The sequence below is a fragment of the Dysidea avara genome, chromosome 1 (genome assembly GCF_963678975.1).
Source record: "Dysidea avara chromosome 1, odDysAvar1.4, whole genome shotgun sequence".
Classification (NCBI taxonomy): domain Eukaryota; kingdom Metazoa; phylum Porifera; class Demospongiae; order Dictyoceratida; family Dysideidae; genus Dysidea; species Dysidea avara.
The window spans coordinates 46,326,209-46,345,974 of record NC_089272.1 but is presented as its reverse complement, the minus strand read 5'-3'; the positions used below and the strand labels follow the sequence as shown (position 1 = coordinate 46,345,974).

Here is a 19,766-nt window from a genome sequence, read left to right as displayed (position 1 = left end):
GCGAAAAACCGAGATCTTGTAGCATTTGGAGGAATCAAATTTGACAGCAGAATTAATGTATTGCTGCAAATCACATCATTGTACAATCTCACTACTCCAGTTTGCCTTTTGTATGGATGTACAGTTTGCTATTATCCTAGTTTAGTTGGAAGCAGTGTCATAAGCACCCTTAGTGGTGACAGAATCTATTTAGCACCTAGAGGTCAGGTAGTGGCCACTGCAGTGTTGTCTCTTACTGGGAGAATGCCAAGTGACTACAGTCTTATCCTGATGATAAATCCATTTGCAAGTCATTCTTTTGTGTACTATGCAGCATCTGTTGATTTTGTGGGTGATCATTTACAGCAGCTGCATTCAAATGATCAGACTATTATCCAAATAACTGCCTTAACCGATAGTACAGAAGTTAGAATAGCTCCAAATACTGGTATTATAATTAATAAATATGCAGTCCAAAGGGGAGAGGAGTACATTATAACACTAGATGTTGGAGAGTCAGTGATGGTTACCAGTAGTGAAGATCTTACTGGTTCTAGAGTAACTGCTAATAAAGCAATATCATTATATTCTGGTCACTATTGTGCTACAGGTAGTACTGACAGTTGTTCAGTTCTCATTGAGCAAATTCCTCCATTCAATTCATGGAGGAACAGTTTCATATTACACACCAATGTCATTGGGTTGATAGCTGGAAACATGTTCAAGTTGATATCATCTGATATTGGTGCTAGTGTGTCAATGAACTGTACTAGTGATGGAATCAACTATGAGAGTAACAACTACCATCTTGTCTTTAGACAACACCTTGTTTTATCCATTACTCATCATCACTGCATAGTTAACTCTGATGAGAATATTCTGATCATACAATTCAAAGATAGTAGTCAGTCACCATTAGACACCTTTATGACTATCATACCAGCAATTGACCAGTTTGAAGATTACTATGTAATGAATACCAACAATAGTTATGTTGTATTAACTGTTATGGGATCTAATCCTAATATTATTCCCATATTACTTGATGATAATCCTGCAACTGTCAGCTGGGAGGTATTCATTCTAAATGAAAGTGCATATTATTATGGAGTATTACAACTACCTTCTGGTAGACATACACTAACCTTTTTAGAAGGTGTTGTTAAATTTGGAGCTATCATATATGGAACCAATGGGACTGATACATATGCACTTCCAGCTGGAATGAAACTTGATCTAGTTACAGACCTACCATCACAACGTATGCTGAAATCTGTTATGTATAATGTCTTATTGTGTACACTATTCTCTAGCTCCTTCACCAGTTCAAGATGCAGTACTAACACTAGTTGATGGAATGATCAATGTCACATGGACACCTCCAGTTGTTCCTAATGGAATCATTTACCAGTACATTGTACAGAGAGTCAACTCTAGTGGGAAATTTGATCATCATGTTCCAGCTAACCAACACACAATATCACTAGCCTACTTTAACAGTGTTGTTGTGTTTGTAGCTGCTGTTAATCTCTATGGTCAGGGTGTCTTTGAACATGCAGTGCCTAAAGGTATGTAAAACAATTTTTGAAAACTTATACTCATTGTGTTGTGCATTTACAGTGCCTTGCCAACCTTCTCCATGCATTAACGGTGGTAAGTGTAGGGTAGTCAACACCAACAACCAGGGAAAATACTTCTGTACCTGCAGTGAAATGTTTTTTGGACAATTCTGTGATAAGAGTCAAAAAGTGTGTTGGTTTGTACAAGTAGAGATGATTTGTGCTGTCTTGTTTAAGAAAGCTGTAATACTTACAACATTACACTTGGGTTTATTAGTTTATTACTGAGTGTATGTACGTATGAATGTGTCATTTCTTTTCTGTGTAGCTTTATCCATTTGGACCTGAAAGTAATGACATTACTTTGCTAAAGACTTCTTCAGGGTATTCATCATTTTTGTTATCTGAAGATTTTGTTTTCAATGGTGCAGCCACTCGTCAAGTATATGTACGTTGAGTCACATGCATTTGTTGTAATTATATCTAATCCAAAAACAGCTAAGCTGTAAAACAAAGAGTGCGGCCCTCAAAAAGGCTATGGTGATAAAAGATGTGAAACCACACAAGCGGCACCAAATTCACCTGAATTGTCATTGTTAAGATTTATTACCATTAACCTACCATCACCACCTTGGATTTCACATCTTTTTTCACCATACCCTTTTTAAGGGCTGCACTCTTTGTTTTTACAGCTTGGCTGTTTTTGGATTAGATATCACTTATTTTTGCATTTGTAGGCTTTGGGGCTTTTTTAACCTATCTTTTTTTCTTTACCACAAGAAGAAGAAAAAGATAAAGGAGATTTTAATACTTTAACCATTTATGACTTTATCAGTAAATCTACAGTTATATATAATACACATATATATATATATATATTTATTACATGCCAATTATTCCCCACAAGATAACTTGCACTGTGAAAAAGGTGGGATATAAGATGGTATTTCCAGTGGCTTATTGAATACAAATAAGCCTTAATATAAACCCTGTATTATACTCATGTTATAGTTTAGTATAATACATACTATACTATTACATATATGGTTTCAGTTTATTTAACACATTACCTGAAATAGCTTATATCTAGTGTAATGTCCACACTATACCATCACATATATGGTTTCAGTATGTTTAACACATTAACTAAAGCCTTACATGAGATTGTTAGTATAATACAGGTTATATCAAGCTTTTTTGTATTCAATAAGCCACTGGAAATACCATCTTATATCCCTCTTTTTTCACAGTGTTGTTTGCAGCTGATCTCTCTACTGGGTGACTTGAAATGTAGCTGAACTCTCGACAGGGTGATTTGCTTGTAGCTAAACTCACTACAGGATTCTCTCTACAGGGTGACTTGTTTCTAGTTTAATTCTCTACAGGGTTATCTGTTTGTAGTTGAACTTTCTACAGGTTGATTTGTCTGTAGATGAAGTCTCTACAGAGTGGGTGATTTGTTTGTAACTGAACTCTTTACAGGGTGATTTTGTTTGTAGCGGAACTTTTTGGTGACTTGTTTCTAGCTGATCCCTCTACAGGGCGACTTGTTTTTAGTTGATCTATCTACAGGGTAACTTACTTGTAACTGAACCCTCTACAGGGTGATTTGCTTGTAGCTGCACTCTCTACGTTGTGTCTGGTTTCTAGTCGATCTCTCTACATGGTAACTTGTTTACACAGTAGCTGAACTCTCTACAGGGTAGTTTCTTTGTAGCTGAACTCTCTACAGGGTGATTTGTTTCTATCTGATCTCTCTACAGGGTAATTTGTTTGTAGCAGGAATATCTACAGGGTGATTTATTTGTAGCTGAATTCTCTACAGGATGACTTGTTTCTAGCTGATCTCTATATAGGGTATTTTGTTTGCAGCTGAACACTCTGCAGGGTGGGTTCTTGTAGCTGAACTCTCTACAAGGTGTGATCTCTCTACAGGGTGACCTAACCTCTCTACAGGGTGACCTAACCTCTCTACAGGGTGACTTGTATCTAGCTGAACTCTCTACAGGGTGATCTGTTTGTAGCTGAAATCTCTACAGGGTGATTTGTTTGTAATCGAATCTCTACAGGGTGATTTGTTTGTAGCTGATCTCTCTACAGGGTGATTCATTTATAGCTGTTCTCTCTACAGGATGACTTGTTTCTAGCTGAATTCTCTATAGGAGTCAGCTGAACTCTTTACATGGTCACTTGGTTCTAGCTAATCTTTCTACAGGGTGACTTATTTCTAGTTGATGTCTCTACAGGGTAACCTTTTCTAGTTGATCTATCTACAGTGTGACTTGTTTGTAGCTGATCTCTATAGGGTGGTAGATGGATTCTACAGAATAACTTGTTTCTAGCTGATCTCTCTACAGGATGACTTGTTTATAGCTGCTCTAACAGGGTAATTGCTTGTAGTTGATCTATCTACATGGTGACTGGTTTCTAGCTCTTTCTATAGGGTGACTTGTTTCTAGCCGATCTCTCTACAAGGTAATTGATCTCTCTTCAGGGTGACTTGTTTCTAGCTGTTCTCTCAAGTTTGTAGCTGAGCTCTCTACAGGGTGATTTGTTTCTCTGCAGGGTAATTTGTTTGTAGTGTAGCGGAACTCTCTACAAGGTATGTAACTTGTTTCTAGCTAATCTCTCTACAGTGTGATTTGTACATAACTGATCTCTCTACATGGTGACTTAAGCTTGTTTCTAGCTGATCTAATGGGTGATATGTTTGTAGCTGAACTCTCTACATGCTGACTTGGTTCTAGCTGATCTCTCTGCAGGCAGGGTAAATCATTTCTAGTTAATGTCTCTGTAAGGTGACTTGTGTCTAGCTGATCTATCTATAGCGTGATTTGTTTCTAGCTGAATTTTCTACAGGGTAATTTGTTTGTAGCTGAACTCTCTACATGGTAATTTTTTGTGGCTGAACTTTCTAGGGTGGCTTGTGTGTGGCTGAACTATCTATAGGGTGACTTGTTTGTAGCTGATATTTCTACAGGATGAGTTGTTTCTATCTGATATTACTAGGGTGATTTGTTTGTAGCTGAACTCTTAGTTTTTCTAGCTGAACTCTCTACACGGTGATTTGTTTTTAGCTGATCTCTCTACAGGTTGACTAAATTGCTTGTAGCTGAACTCTGTACAAGGTGGTTTGTTTGTGGCTGAACTCTCTCCAGGGTGAATTGGTTTCAAGCTGATCTCTCTACAGTATGACTTGTAATGGTCTGAATTGCTAGAGTTATTAATTTGTAGTTACATTTTAACTGTTGTATTTGATTATCTCGGCAGCTGAATGCTCTATTAGGGTGACTGTTGACTATTGGAGTATTTCGATCTCACTTTTGCTACACATAGTTTACTTTCAAATCATAACTAAGTGGTTTGTAATCCGATTCTTCTGTACTGCTGCAAGAACTTTCTATGCTGATTATTCCAGCTACATACCGATTTTCAGCTAATTGCTCTAAGCAGTTTGCTTGGTAGGCGTGAAAAGTAATAGATTTTTATTCATAAAAATCTATTGAAAAATTGTGACACAGGTTGGGTTTTGTGTCATATCTTGATGTTATTTATATGGATTCCTTTCAAACCACAAAAAGGCACTCCTACGGTGGTTAATCCATCTACATAGCAATTTTCAGCTCATTCCTTCAAAGGGTTTACCCTGTGGGAGTGACAGAAGTTCAATCTTATTTTACACAGTCAATTAATTGATCATAACTCAGTGAATGTTCATCGGATTTCTACCAAGCTTGATACTGAGATCCACTGTAATGGGCTCATTAAGTGTGCCATATGTCAGCCCAATTGGAGCAGGAATTTGTGTTTTATGGTGTATTATGCAATGAAGAAGAAAAAATGAAGAAATTAAAATGAAATTTGGTTGCTAATATCTCTGAAATGGCTGGCTAGCAATTTTCTCAAAGTTGATATGTAGACTGGCTGGCACTTCTGTAGTAAATTCGGATAAGGGATCACAGAGCTACATAGGTGTGAAAATTGTGTTTTCTTCCTTCGTGTCAATATACTCACTGTGTGGCGCGCCAGCTTCATGGGCCTCACGACACTCTACCATGTGTCTTGATATGTGAACTATCCTATACTTTCCTTACCAGTGTGTTATTAAGAAGAAGAGGAATAATTCAATTTTCTCACAAGTGTAGCTCCGTGCTACTTTTACAAAATGTGGAAATGGCCTCTAAATTTACATGCATACATTTAATAATAGCGTGTCAAGCATTCCTAAAATATGAGCCCCTCAAATTTTGACTTTTTACCCTTCATTTTCTCCTTCTTTTTGCACACTCAGCAAATCAATACACTAAGAAGGTTGATAGGCTAGTCCAAGTACCAATTGTATGTGATTTGAATACCATAAACAGTTACAGAGTCTCAGTATTAGCACTTATTGATTTATAGAATCAATTAAATTTGTTGCCATTGCTACAGAGCAAACCACTTAGAAAATCAATATGAGGATAGGTTAACCACTGCAGCTTAAACCTTTTTTTTTGTTGTCTGAAATCAATTGAAGTAACATCCACAGTGTTTATAATACGAAAACCAAGAATTGGTAGTGCAATTAAGATTTGTAAAAAAAAGAAGACAAACCACTTATGGCAGTCAGCTGAAAATCAGTGTATGGATAGTTTATCCAACATAACTTGTGGTTGAAAGTGACAGCTACAGAGTTACTAGTATTTTTTAAAAATTATTGATTTAAAAATGAAGTAAGGATCTTTGCAATAAAAGTAGTGAATCAAGAGATGAATGACAGCATAGCTCAGTGTGAAAGTCTCTATTTTGGCATTGAGCAAAATGTGCCATATTAAGGACTTTTGATCCCACTGAGCTGTGTTGTAACGCCATCATTCATCTCTTGTTTCACTACTTTTTATTGAAGCAAAGATCCCTACTTCATCATTAAATCAACAATTTTTAAAATACTAGTTCTTTTAGTTTTTTGTTGTAACACAGCTAGTTACAATGAAACTTGTAGTAACTGTTCTATTAGAATATCATAGATGCATGGCTGTTGTATTAGAGTGGAGTACATCTTGTTTCAGCCAAGAGGTGTGCAGTTAGCTAGACCAATAAGGAGTCAGGTCATCTCGATTTCTGTTAAGTAAACAGCTATAAATTGTTAAGAGTTGTGGTCTCCATACTCTATCGCTATTAGTCCACCTAGATCTTTAATTGATAGGCATGGTTGTGAACCTATTGTGAATGGAATCCCAATCACATTTAGCTAGTATATCTCTTATAGTAGCACCAGGACTGAAGCACTTCTTAAATACGCTTTGGAACATTAACGCCTCGATATGGTTTTGTTGCATGAAGAAGAAGACAAACAGCCTGATTGAAGATAAAAGATAAGGCAGTTAAGGTGCAGAGGGCTCACACTCATTGGAACCCCAAAAGGCACATCCCACTGGTGAGTTTGTTATTGTGGCGTCCAATGGTGGCTGTGCGCTACTCTGTTTGGCTTCTAGCCTTGCAACTGCGGTCAGTGTGGCAGTGAGGCAGTAAGACTAAAATTCAACTTGGCAATTTTCTTTTTTTTTTAAGTTCTATATCCAGCCACCTGTAAGCATTTTGTTATTTTTAATGCTGTTTTTATATTATAAGGGCTAGTACTATTCCAAAAAGGTGATTTTTGTCACATAAAATGTCCCTAAGATAATGTTAAAAGGTGGTATTTTGGGCTGCACATGAAATTTTCAAGGCAATCCTACTTAAACGGTGCAAAAGCCAATCTTGTGTAAAATAAATGACTGAGATACTCTAATACAGCAGTTACTGTAATAGAACATTCAATACTTACAACTTAAGTATAATGATTACACCATTATTGTTAAATTTATTGGCATTTACATCATTGTAGCCATTCTTGACTACCACCATTGATTTCACAACTGTTTTTCACTCTGTCTTTTTTAGGGGTTACTACATTTGTTATGTAAGCTAAACGTTTAGCATTTTGTAAAGTTGCAATACATAATTTTGCAAGAGATTTACTTGGCAGGTTTGCTCAAAGAAAGCCACCCATAATATTAAAATTTGGTGCCTACTTTACGTACATAGGTATGTTCAATATAATGACTATAACACTAGCCATCCATTGGAAAATACAACAAACCCATCACTAAAGTTAACCCAGCATGATGGTACAAATTGGTCTCCCAAAAATTAAAGATGGTTAGCGCTACTTCAATATATATGACCGAATTTTGGAAAATCACCCATATGGGCGCTCGTGAAATAATTAGAATTTTCATGGATGATGGGTTACTACTATGAGCAGAGGCGAGCTATAAAAATATTTCTAAAATATTCTAGTAATTTAAGGTATTGAAAATGGCTTAAAACCAGCAACAAGTACATTTGCACTATAAAGCTTGTTATTTGGTCATTAACTATTTTAAGTGACAAATGCACCCATATGGGTGATTTTCCAAAATTCGGTGACATATTAGATCTCCCTATAGTCAAGTCCCTAATATTTACAAATGTGTGTATAGTACTGTAACTATGCAGTATCAAGTATTGTACGTACATGTAGATAAATGCCAATGGAGTTATTAGTCTTGGAAGAAGTTACACGACTTCAACTCCTCTGTCATTACCACTGAGTGGAAATGATAAGATCATTGCACCATACTGGGCTGATGTTGACACCATCGGAACTGGAAATATTTACTATCGTCAGACAACTGATCCTAGTCTCCTTGCTAGAGCAACCAGTGAAATAAGATCAGCTTTTGCTATGTCACAGATTGTAACCATTACAAATATGTTCATAGCTACATGGGATAGTGTTGGTTACTATGATCGGCACACTGATAGAGTAAGTATATATGTTATGGTATTGATTTTAAGTAGACAGTATGTTATTTTTGCAATGCATTGCAGTTTCACCATATTCAAACAATTTTAAAGTGCCATTGTGAACTCATTTTATTGTGTTAAAAATGTTGTGGGTTAAATATATAATGCTATTATACACTGTAGCCATAAATAAATATTATACACTGTAGCCATAAATAAAGTTGTGTTCCTTTAAATTATAGTGAGACAATTTGATTGGTTCATGATTACTTTGTCTGGGTTCTCCTATAAATCTGCTGTATAACTGAATCTGTGTGTGACTTGATTCACCAGTACATATTATACTACACTAAAATAAGTTGTTTATCAGCCATCTCCATCTGTTTTAGATTTACTATAATATACAAGGTAAAGAATGCTACTGTTACATGTAGTCTATAGTATCATGGCTATACAGTCTAAACCTGTAAATAAGTAGTTGTAATGGTGATACCTGTAGTCTCTCTTCTTTCATTCTATACTCCAAGTAGCACGCTATAGATGACAACTCATTCAATAATGACTAAATTAGTACAGCAACTATGTTTTCATATTCTCTGTCACTTGGAAATGTCATGGATTTGATTCTTAGTTTATAACATAACTTGCAGATGCATAGCTTTAATGTTATCATTACTAGACAAAAAGTCATCCAGCAGTGAACAAATTAGTATAGCTACTTTGCTAGTTGTATTCTTAATGTTTTCATCACTAGGAAAATTGTTTACTAGTTACAGGTGTACATGGTTTGGTTTGTGATAGCATTTTGAATGGTTGTATTATAATATGTGACCGCACCTGCAAATATAGGACATGTGGGCACATAAAAATTGGCCACTTTTGCACACTTTGATTTATCATAAATTTCCATTCTGTCACTGCTTGGCCATGAAATTTTCAGCATGTTTTAAAACTTTATTTGGCTTTAACGTACAAGTTATAGAATAAAAATATTCCATTCCAGTACTGAGATATGAGATGCTATGTGTCATGGTGTAATTTGTGCCCACATGCCCTATTTTCGCAGGCCCGGTCACATATTATACTGCAGTTCAACTAAACTACTGTCATACTTCTCAGCACTACATGCATATGTCAGATATGTGTGTACTGCCTATGTGCACAGTACACCCTGTATGTAGTGCAATTTATTGCATCACAATAAATTGAAGTTAACATGCATGCTGCAGATGTAGCACTATAAGAACTTGTACATGATTTCTGAGACCTAAGTGCACGCTATGACCTAAGGATGTGCTATGATCTAAGCACGTGAAGTAATGTTGAAATTGTTTCAAGTATTGTGTAATCGACAAACTGGCTTAACAGGTTTGTAGTCATGTGACACACCACGTTCTCGAAAGGTGAATGGCCTAGTTAAAGAAACATGCAGGTAGGAGGCTAGGTGCATGTATCCATACCAAGGGTGCACATCCCCTCTCCATAAATACATATAATAATACCTTACTATAGTGTTTCCCTGGTGTAATGGTAGGATAGGTGTCATTGTCTACAGCTCTTTGCAAGCCTTTCATGCCCTCTGCAACCTATCTACATTCTTCTTATACATACAATTAAATATTTACCAGCTTGTTTTGGGGGTACATACCTCCAGTCCTCAGTTGCACTTGCCTTTGTAAGTGCATAGTGTTTGTGTGCACAAGAGTACTCTTGTACCTTAAACTTGAAAAGCATCTGCATACAATATAAACTGCTATATCTCTATGAGAGTTCATGTGATCAGTGGGCATAAAGCTATAACCAATGTCTAAATCATTGCAGGCTTATATACTACATGTGTAACCTATTTAGCTCTAGTTGTAAGTTTACTCGTGCTTACCAATGTCTGTATGTATAGTACTTGGCTGTATTCAAACTTCGAATACAACTGTTGCTGCTGCTTATGAGCTTTATGTTTATGTTCTACACAAAAAACATTGCTGCTTACAGTGCATATATAGCGATATTTTCAAACTCATTTAATGCTCACTAATGCGTGCGTACATTTGTTGCTGCATATGGGTAGCTGACTCTTGTATGCAACCAATTGACTACTGTGTACATTCATGCTATATTTACACACTCCTTGGCACTCACAGGTTCTCAGGCATTAGTCCCTGCTGGTCCTGCAACAACTCTGCTTAGCATGTTGCTTACTGCTATTGGTACACATACAGGCTCACTTAGTTGTATGCTCATTTAGTATTGACGTAATTTGCTATATACCATCTGGATGTGTCATCTGCTTCTTGCATATCTGTGCTTATTCTAACTAGCTACAATAATATTGCTGTCTGTGTACTATCATAATTATTTATATGTGGAACATGGCAAGCTTGGGCAACTGGGGAAATTTGGAGGAGTTTAGGTGAATTAGATGCTAGTTATGTAGCTGTAATACTTTATCAATTGATGCCAATATTAGTGTTCATAACATAGCTTTGTCTGTCATTTTGGTTGCTAGTGATCAATTGCTGCGATTTGACATGTCTTAGCAGTTTACTATCATCACTTGCAAATGCTATATTCATTCATCTACCCTATTTATGGAAGAAATTATTGCCCGTCCTATGATTTCCTCAGTTGCTCATTATTCATCCAAACTCATCCTCTCTATATCATATAATTATTATATGATCTACATAATATTATTGTCATGTCATGCACGATCTCATGTACATATAATCTCATTTGCTATTATGGTGTCATTGTGTTCTTGTTGCATGATTGTTATGTATTGTCATGTACACTACTGGCTTTGTGGGAAAATATTATCTAATCCAAAACAGCCAAGCTGTAAAAAAAAGTGTGCGGCCCTCAGAAAGGCTATGGTGAAAAAAGATGTGAAATCCAAGGTGGCGGCCAAGAAATGGCTGTGATGGTAGGTTAATGGTAAAAATTTTAATAATGACAATTTAGGTAAATTTTGTGAAGCGGCACAAAAATTCACCTGAATTGTCTTTATTAAAATTTTTACCATTAACCTACCATCACAGCCATTTCTTGGCCGCCACCTTGGATTTCACATCTTTTTTCACCATAGCCTTTCTGAGGGCCGCACACTTTTTTTTACAGCTTGGCTGTTTTGGATTAGATTTCATTTCTTTTTGTATTTGTATACCAGCTTTGGGACTTTTTTAACCTACGTTTTTTTCTTTACTACAGGAAGAAGAAAAGATGAAGTAGATGTACTTTAAATATTTCATCAGTAAATGTACAAATTATACATACTGTATAATACATATTTGACCGCATTTGCGAAAAGGGGTCTTCCACACACATCCAATTTGCCAACTTTGACAATTGATAACTTCAGATTGGAAAGAGCTATTGCCTTGATATTTGGGCAGTGGTGCGCACCACTATAGCTGAATACATGGTGAAATTTTCAGGTTAATATGTTACTTGAACACTGAGTTATGGTCTCCAACGTTTACAGAATTGGATGTGTGTGGAAGACCCCTTTTCGCAAATCCGGTCACATATATTGATTACAGAAATCTCCATGGTGGTTTCTTTGTAACTGAACACTCTACAAGGTGACTTCTTCTAATTGCTCTCTCTACAGGGTGAATTGTTTGTAGCTGAACGATCTACAAGGTAACTTCTTCTAGCTGATCTCTCTACAGGGTGATGTGTTTGTAGTTGAATTTTGTATAGGTGATTTGTTTGCAGCCGAGCTCTTTACAGAATGGTTTCTTTGTAGCTGAACTCTCTAAAAGGTAACTTCTTCTAACTGATCTTTCTACAGGGCAATTTGTTTCTGGCAGAATTTTCTACAGGGTGATTTCTTTGCAGCTGAACTCTCTACATGGTGGTTTCTTTGTAGCTGAACTCTCTACAAGGTAATTTCTTCTAGCTGATCTCTCTACAGGGAGATTTGTTCGTAGTTGAATTCTGTACAGGTGATTTGTTTGCAGCTGAGCTCTTTATAAAATGGTTTCTTTGTAGCTGAACTTTCTCCAAGGTAACTTCTTCTAACTGATCTTTCTACAGGGTGATTTGTTTGTAACTGAACTATCTACAAGGTAATTTCTTCTTGCTGATCTCTCTACAGGGTGATTTGTTTGTAGCTGAATTCTGTACAAGTGATTTGTTTGCAGCTGAGCTCTTTACAGAATGGTTTCTTTGTAGCTGAACTCTCTACAGGTGATTTGTTTGCAGCTGAACTCTCTAAATGGTGGTTTCTTTGTAGCTGAACTCTCTACAATGTGAGTTCTTCTAGCTGAACTCTCTACAAGGTGACTTGTTTTTAGCTGATCTCTCTACAGGGTGACTTGTTTGTAGCTGAACTCTCTACATGGTGGTTTCGTTGTAGCTGAACTCTCTACAAGGTAACTTCTTCTAGCTGATCTTTTTACACTGCATATTTGTTTGTAGCTGAGTTCTCTACAGGGTGATTTGTTTGCAGCTGAACTCTCTACATGGGAGTTTCATTGTAGCTGAACTCTCTACAGTGTGACTTCTTCTAGCTGAACTCTCTACAGGGTGACTTGTTTCTAGCTGAACTCTCTACAGGTGATTTGTTTGCAGCTGAACTCTCTACATGGTGGTTTCTTTGTAGCTGAACTCTCTACAAGGTAACTTCTTCTAGCCGATCTTTCTACAAGGTGATTGAGTTTTTTGCAGCTGAACTCTTTACATGGTGGTTGCTTTGTAGCTGAACTCTCTAAAAGGTGACTTCTTCTAGCTGAACTCTCTACAGGATGATTTGTTTGCAGCTAAACTATCTACGTGGTAGTTTCTTTGTAGCTGAACTCTCTACAATGTGACTTCTTCTAGCTGAACTCTCTACAGGGTGACTTGTTTTTAGCTGATCTTTCTACAGGGTGACTTGTTTCTAGCTGAACTCTCTACAGGTGATTTTTTTTGCAGCTGAACTCTCTACATGGTGGTTTCTTTGTAGCTGAACTCTCTACAAGGTAACTTCTTCTAGCTGATCTTTCTACAGGGTGATTTGTTTGTAGCTGAATTCTCTACAGGGTGATTTATTTGCAGCTTAACTCTCTACAAGGTGACTTCTTCTAGCTGAACTCTCTACAGAGTGATTGATTTTTTTTGCAGCTGAACTCTCTACATGGTGGTTTCTTTGTAACTTAACTCTCTACAGGGTGATTTGTTTGTAGCTGAACTCTCTACAGGGTGATCTGTTCATAGCTGAACTCCCTATAAGGTAACTTCTTCTAGCTAATCTTTCTACAGGGTGATTTGTTTGTAGCTGAGTTCTCTACAGGGTGATTTGTTTGCAGCTGAACTCTACATGGTAGTTTCTTTGTAGCTCTACAATGTGACTTCTTATAGCTGAACTCTCTACAAGGTGACTTGTTTCTAGCTGATCTCTCTACAGGGTGACTTGTTTCTAGCTGAACTCTCTACAGGTGATTTGTTTGCAGCTGAACTCTCTACATGGTTTATTTCTTTGTAACTGAACTCCCTGCAAGGTGACTTCTTCTAGCTGATCTCCCTACAGGGAGATTTGTTTGTAGCTTAACTCTCTACATGATGGTTTCTTTGTAGCTGAACTCTCTACAAGGTGATTTCTTCTATAGCTGATCTTTCTACAGGGTGATTTGTTTGTAGTTGAACTCTCTACATGATAGATTCTTTGTAGCTGAACTCTCTACAAGGTGATTTCTTCTATAGCTGATCTTTCTACAGGGTGATTTGTTTGTAGCAGAACTCTCTACAAGGTAACTTCTTCTAGCTGATCTCTCTACAGGACAATTTGTTTGTACCTGAACTCTCACATGATTGTTTCTTTGAAGCTGAACTCTCTACAGGGTGATTTCTTCTAGCTGATCTTTCTACAGGGTGATTTGTTTGTAGCAGAACTCTCTACAAGGAACCTTCTTCTAGCTGATCTCTCTACAGGGAGATTTGTTTGTAGCTGAACTCTCTATAAATGATTTGTTTGCAGCTGAATTCTCTACATGATGGTTTCTTTGTAGCTGAACTCTCTACAAGGTAACTTCTTCTAGCTGATCTCTCTACAGGATGATTTGTTTGTAGCTGAACTATCTACAAGGTAACTTCTTCTAGCTGATCTCTCTACAGGGAGATCGGTTTGTAACTGAACTCTCTACAGGTGATTTGTTTGCAGCTGAATTCTGTATAGGTGATTTGTTTGCAGCTGAGCTCTTTACAGAATGGTTTCTTTGTAGCTGAACTCTCTACAAGGTAACTTCTTCTAGCTGATGTATCTACAGGGTCACTAGTTTGTAGCTGAATTCTCTACATGGTGGTTTCTTTGTAACTGAACTATCCACAAGGTGACATCTTCTAGCTGATCTTTCAACAGGGTGATTTGTTTGTAACTGAACTCTCTACAAGAAAACTTCTTCTAACTGATGTCTGAACAGGGTGAATTGTTTGTAGCTGAACTCTCTACAGGGTGATTTGTTTGTAGCTGATCTCTATACAGGTTACTTATTTCTAACTTATCTCTTGAATTCTGTTCAGGGTGACTGCTCTATTAGGATGACTGCTCTATTAGAGTATCTCGATCTCGCACTTGCTACACCAAGTTGGATTTCGTATTATAACTCCGTGGCTTTAAGTCTGATTCTTCTACACCATTGAAGAGCCTTTCTAAGATGATAACTCCATCTGTACAGCGATTTTCAAAGCATTACCCCAAGTGGTTTATCTGGTAGGCGTGGCAAGCATAATAATAATAATAATAATAAAATAAAAAAATTAAAAATTAGCTAATCTCGATTGCGTAATTGTTGCACACTGTTGATTTTTTCGCTGTATCTTCCAGGTTTTTAGCTCGATTTCTTTCAAACCACAAAAGGTTTGAGGTTCAATAGTTAATCTATTCACCCACCGATTTTCAGCTTCTTCCCATACGCGGTTTACCCTGTAGGCGTGACAACATATTGGTGTTATTTTTCGTGCATAATCGCTCATAACTCTTTGCCTGTTTATGGTATTCCAGCCAAAGTTGGTACCGAGATGCGCCTTTATACCCCCCTTCTGTGTGCCAAATTTCAAGGCAATCGGATAACGCGTTCGCGTTTTATAGCAGTTTTTGTAAGTGTGCGAAAAGAGGAAGAAAAATTAGAAGAAGGAAAAAAAAAACGAAGAAACTAAGCCAATTTTTGAAGTCGCATATTTCAGGAATGCCTGAAGCGATTTCGCTCAAATGTGGAATATGGAGTGCTGAAGGTGGAGGGAATCTACACAGCAAAATTTGTCTTGTTTCATCAAGGCAGCACAGAGCTACGGAGGTGCGAAAATTGCGTTTTCTTTCTTCCTGTCAATATACTCACGGGGTTGCGCGCCGGCTTCTTGGGCCGCACGACACACTACCGTGTGTCTTGATGTGATACCACCTTTAAACATCATTCTAGAGACATTTTATGTGACAAAGCCACCTTTACAGAATACATAATATTAGTTCGACTAAGACCAAATACAAATACAGCATTTAAAAGAAGAAACAGATACATGTGGCCGGATATAGGAATTTTTTTTTTCAATTGCTGAAAACTTAAATTTTGGTCTGTCTGCCACCACAGTCACAAGGCTGGATGGAGGCCAGTATACGGCCATCATTTTATGCCTCAATAACAAACTCACTAGTGGTATGTGCCTTTTAGCATGTGTGCCCTCTGCGCCTTATCTTTCCTTTTATCTTCAATCAGACTAGTCGTCATCTTCTTCATGCAACTAAACCATATTGAAATAAAAAGTGTTAATGTTCTGTATCAACACTTTAGTCACCACAAAAAATATTATTTAAATTGCTTATGCTACTGAAAAGGATATGTAATGGACACCTGGTAGGTACCTGTAACTTCATGATAGGTTTGAGACCATGCTCATTAATGATCTTCGTTGACTACGAAAAGTTGTCTCCTAGCCCATGCCAGCTAGCATGTTTATTCACCATGAATACAAAGCTACATGAATACACTATTGCAGTCCAGTGGCAAGCTGCACAAGTCATCTGGAGCCTTGATGGAGGTCTAGCCAATCTGGGGATGGTAGTGGTGTTAAATAAAGAGATAGGCTGTAATTTCCTTTTAGTATAGCTAGCTTTTTGAGACCTGAAAGACCCACAATTTGACCTAGTTTACTTCTATACATTCTTTTTTTTGACAACAACTCTGTCCCCCTATTATCACCTGATACAGTCAACCCTACCTGCAATATCTAAACTAGCAGACAGCAGAAGGTAAGTAATTACTGTGGTGTAAAAAATTTAAAAATCTGGTACAAATACATGTACAGTAGCTTTAACCATTGGTGGGCTGGAACACTTAAAATGTGTGTTTCTCAATACGTGCAAATAAGTGCTTTCCTAGAGCCAGTCACATATGCACTTCATTTTACAGACATACATCTTTATAACCTTACTATAGACCAACACATTCCAGTGTGTACTAGCCACTAGTGGAGTTGAGTCATTTGTAATATTCCTATATGCTGATGGGAGAATACAATGGACTACTGGTGATAACTCTGGTGGAAATAGAGGACGTGGTGGAACTGAAGCTCTTGCAGGAATTAATGCTGGTGATGGTGAAAAATTCATAACTATTCCTGGATCACTAACTCCTAGCATAATCAATGTTGCTCAGACGACTAATGTTGGCATTCCAGGAATGTGGATATTCCGAGTAGATCATGGTAAATACATTATATGTGTACTGTGTACATACATCTAATTTTTCCAGCATTTGTAAATTTGATAAATTGTACCTACAAGTAAATTGTGACTGGATTTGACAAAACCTGGCTTTGATGCACAAAGCTTTGTTAGAAGATATTGCAATTTCAAATAATCATTATGTAGTAACTTCCCAGTGCCCACTGTGTGGGTGTATAAGTTTCAGATACCCAAAATATTCCCTGTTTTGAGTAGCTTTTTCGACTGGGTAATAATGTTACAGGTGGTAGTAATAGGGGTAGTGGGTGGGCTTAATATAGGAGCATAAAATGTAGCAAGAAGACAAATGGAATCCAGAGGCCAAGCTTGGGCCCTCCATGGCCCTCAAATCATTCCAAATTGATTGAGAACAGTATTGGCGAGCTCTCTGTGATGGATTCTTTGTAGCTAAACTATCTACAAGATAACTTCTTCTAGCTGATCTCTGTACAGGGTGACTACTTGTTTCTAGCTAAAATATTTGCAGGATGATTTGTTTGTAGCTGAATTCTCTACAAGGTGATTTGTTTCTAGCTGATCTCTTTACAGGGTGACTTATTTCTAGCTGATCTCTTAATATGGTGACTTGTTTCTAGCTGATCTCTCTACAGGGTAATTTGTTTGCAGCTGAACTCTCTACAGGGTGGTTTTTGGTAGCTGAACTCTCTACAAGATGATTTGTTTCTAGCTTATCTCTCTATAGGGTAACCTGTTTGTAGCTGAATTCTCTACAGGATGATTTCTTTGTAGCTGATCTCTCTACAGGGTGACTTGTTGCTAGCTGATCCCTCTGCAGTGTGATTTGTTTGTAGCTGATCTCTCTACAGGGTGACTTGTTTCTAGCTGAACTCTCTACAGTGTGATCTGTTAAGTTTGTAGCTGAGCTCTATATACAGTTATAACTTGTTTGTATAGCTGAACTCTTTATAAGGTGGATTTTTTTTTCAATTGGTTGCTGAAATCTCTACGCATTAACTTGTTTGTACTACAGAGTGACTTGTTTGTAGCTGAACTCTCTACAGAGTGACTAACTTGTAGCTGAACATTGTATAAAGTAACTTATTTGTAGTTGATCTCTATAGGGTACGTAGCTAACTTGTTTATATACGATAGGTGAACTCACTACAGGGTACATGTAGTTTCTTTGTAGCTGAACTCTCTACACAGTGACTTGGTTTTAGCTGAATTCTCTACAGAGTGACTTGTTGATGAACTCTCTACAGGGTGACTTGTTTATAGCTGAACTCTCTTCATTGTGACCTATAATGTTCTGAATCTCTACAGCGATATATTTGTAGCTGAACTCTCTACAGGATGACTTGCTTGTAGCTGAATTGTCAATAAGATTAACAGTGTGTAGCTGAACTCCCTACAAAATAACTTGCAATGTAATATAATTCTATATGCGTAGCTGAGTACTCTACTAGGGTGGCTGTTCTATTAGAGTATCTCTATCTTGCATTTGTTACACGTACGTAGTTGGCTTTCAAATCATAACTCAGTGGTTTGTAATCCGATTCTTTTGTGCTACTGTAATGACTTTCTATGATGATTATTCCAGCTACATACCGATTTTCCGCTAATTGTTCTAAGCGGTTTGCCTGGTAGGCGTGAAAATTAATAGTTGTTTTTAATTGATCATGTAATTGTGACACAGGGTGGGTTTTGTGTTATATCTTGATGGTCTTTATCTGGATTCCCTTCAAACAACAAAAAGGCACTCACACGATAGTTACTCCATCTACACACAGCGGATTGCGGAATCTTTGCAATACAGGAAGTCACCAGAAACGTGACCTATCAAAGTTGTAGTGATGCATTTCAAAGTTGATGGATCACGTTTTTTGGTTGGCGCTTTACGGTTTTGTTGCAAACATTCTGCAAACCTCTGTAGCAATTTTCAGCTCATTCCTTCAAGGGGTTTACCCTGTGGGCGTGACAGTCCTTTGACCTTATTTTATGCAAATGATCTGTCATAACTCCGTGAATGTTCATCGGATTCCTACCAAACTTGGTACTGAGATCCACGCTAATACGCCCTTAGGTGTGCCAAATTTCAGCTTGATTGAAACACGCATTCGTGTTTTATGGCGGATTTTGCAAAGTGTGCAAAATAAAGAAGAAAAAAGGAAGAAATTAAAATGAAATTTTGATCACTCGTATCTCGGAAATGTCTGAAGCAATTTTCTTCAAATGTGGTATGTAGACTCCCTTTCCCGAACTGCACTTCTGTAGCAAATGTGGTTCCAATTGGATAAGGGATCACAGAGTTACATATTTGTGAAAATCGCATTTTCATTCTTCCTGTTACTATACTCACGGTGTGGTGCTCCGGCTTCTTGGGCCGCACGACACACTAATGTTATTAAATGTCACTGTTAGCAATCTTTCAAAATTAAATAATCTACTTTTGCTAGACTGTGAGCTTGATGGAGATCTGGAAATGGCTGGATCTGGCTCTGAAGTGCTAAAAATGACTTTTATTGTGACGGTTTTGAATCCTTAATAGTGGCCTGATTCACTCTAATGTCATCCTCTTACATTTTGGAAACAAAGCTTTAACTACCTCTTCTCCTTCACTGCCCTTATTGGAGCTTGCATGATATGTCTATCCCAATGGCAGATCCAGGATGTGGCATTTGGGGCAAATGCCCCCCTTCCTTCACCTTGTGGACAAGCCAGCCATACTTCTGATTAAAATAGCTACTAAACTTTATGTCAAG

The 19,766-nt window shown here is 37.4% G+C and overlaps 1 protein-coding gene across 1 annotated transcript in view; it reads left to right on the top strand.

Moving 5' to 3' along the window:
* The window catches only part of LOC136265851 (uncharacterized), a 232,676-nt gene that overhangs the window by 33,757 nt on the left and 179,153 nt on the right, over positions 1 to 19,766 (top strand). The window contains exons 14-19 of the mRNA XM_066060787.1: positions 2 to 1,240; positions 1,293 to 1,547; positions 1,600 to 1,727; positions 1,867 to 1,986; positions 8,083 to 8,367; positions 16,757 to 17,024. Of these exons, the coding sequence (XP_065916859.1) occupies positions 2 to 1,240; positions 1,293 to 1,547; positions 1,600 to 1,727; positions 1,867 to 1,986; positions 8,083 to 8,367; positions 16,757 to 17,024 (2,295 nt within the window). The remainder of the gene's footprint in view (position 1; positions 1,241 to 1,292; positions 1,548 to 1,599; positions 1,728 to 1,866; positions 1,987 to 8,082; positions 8,368 to 16,756; positions 17,025 to 19,766) is intronic.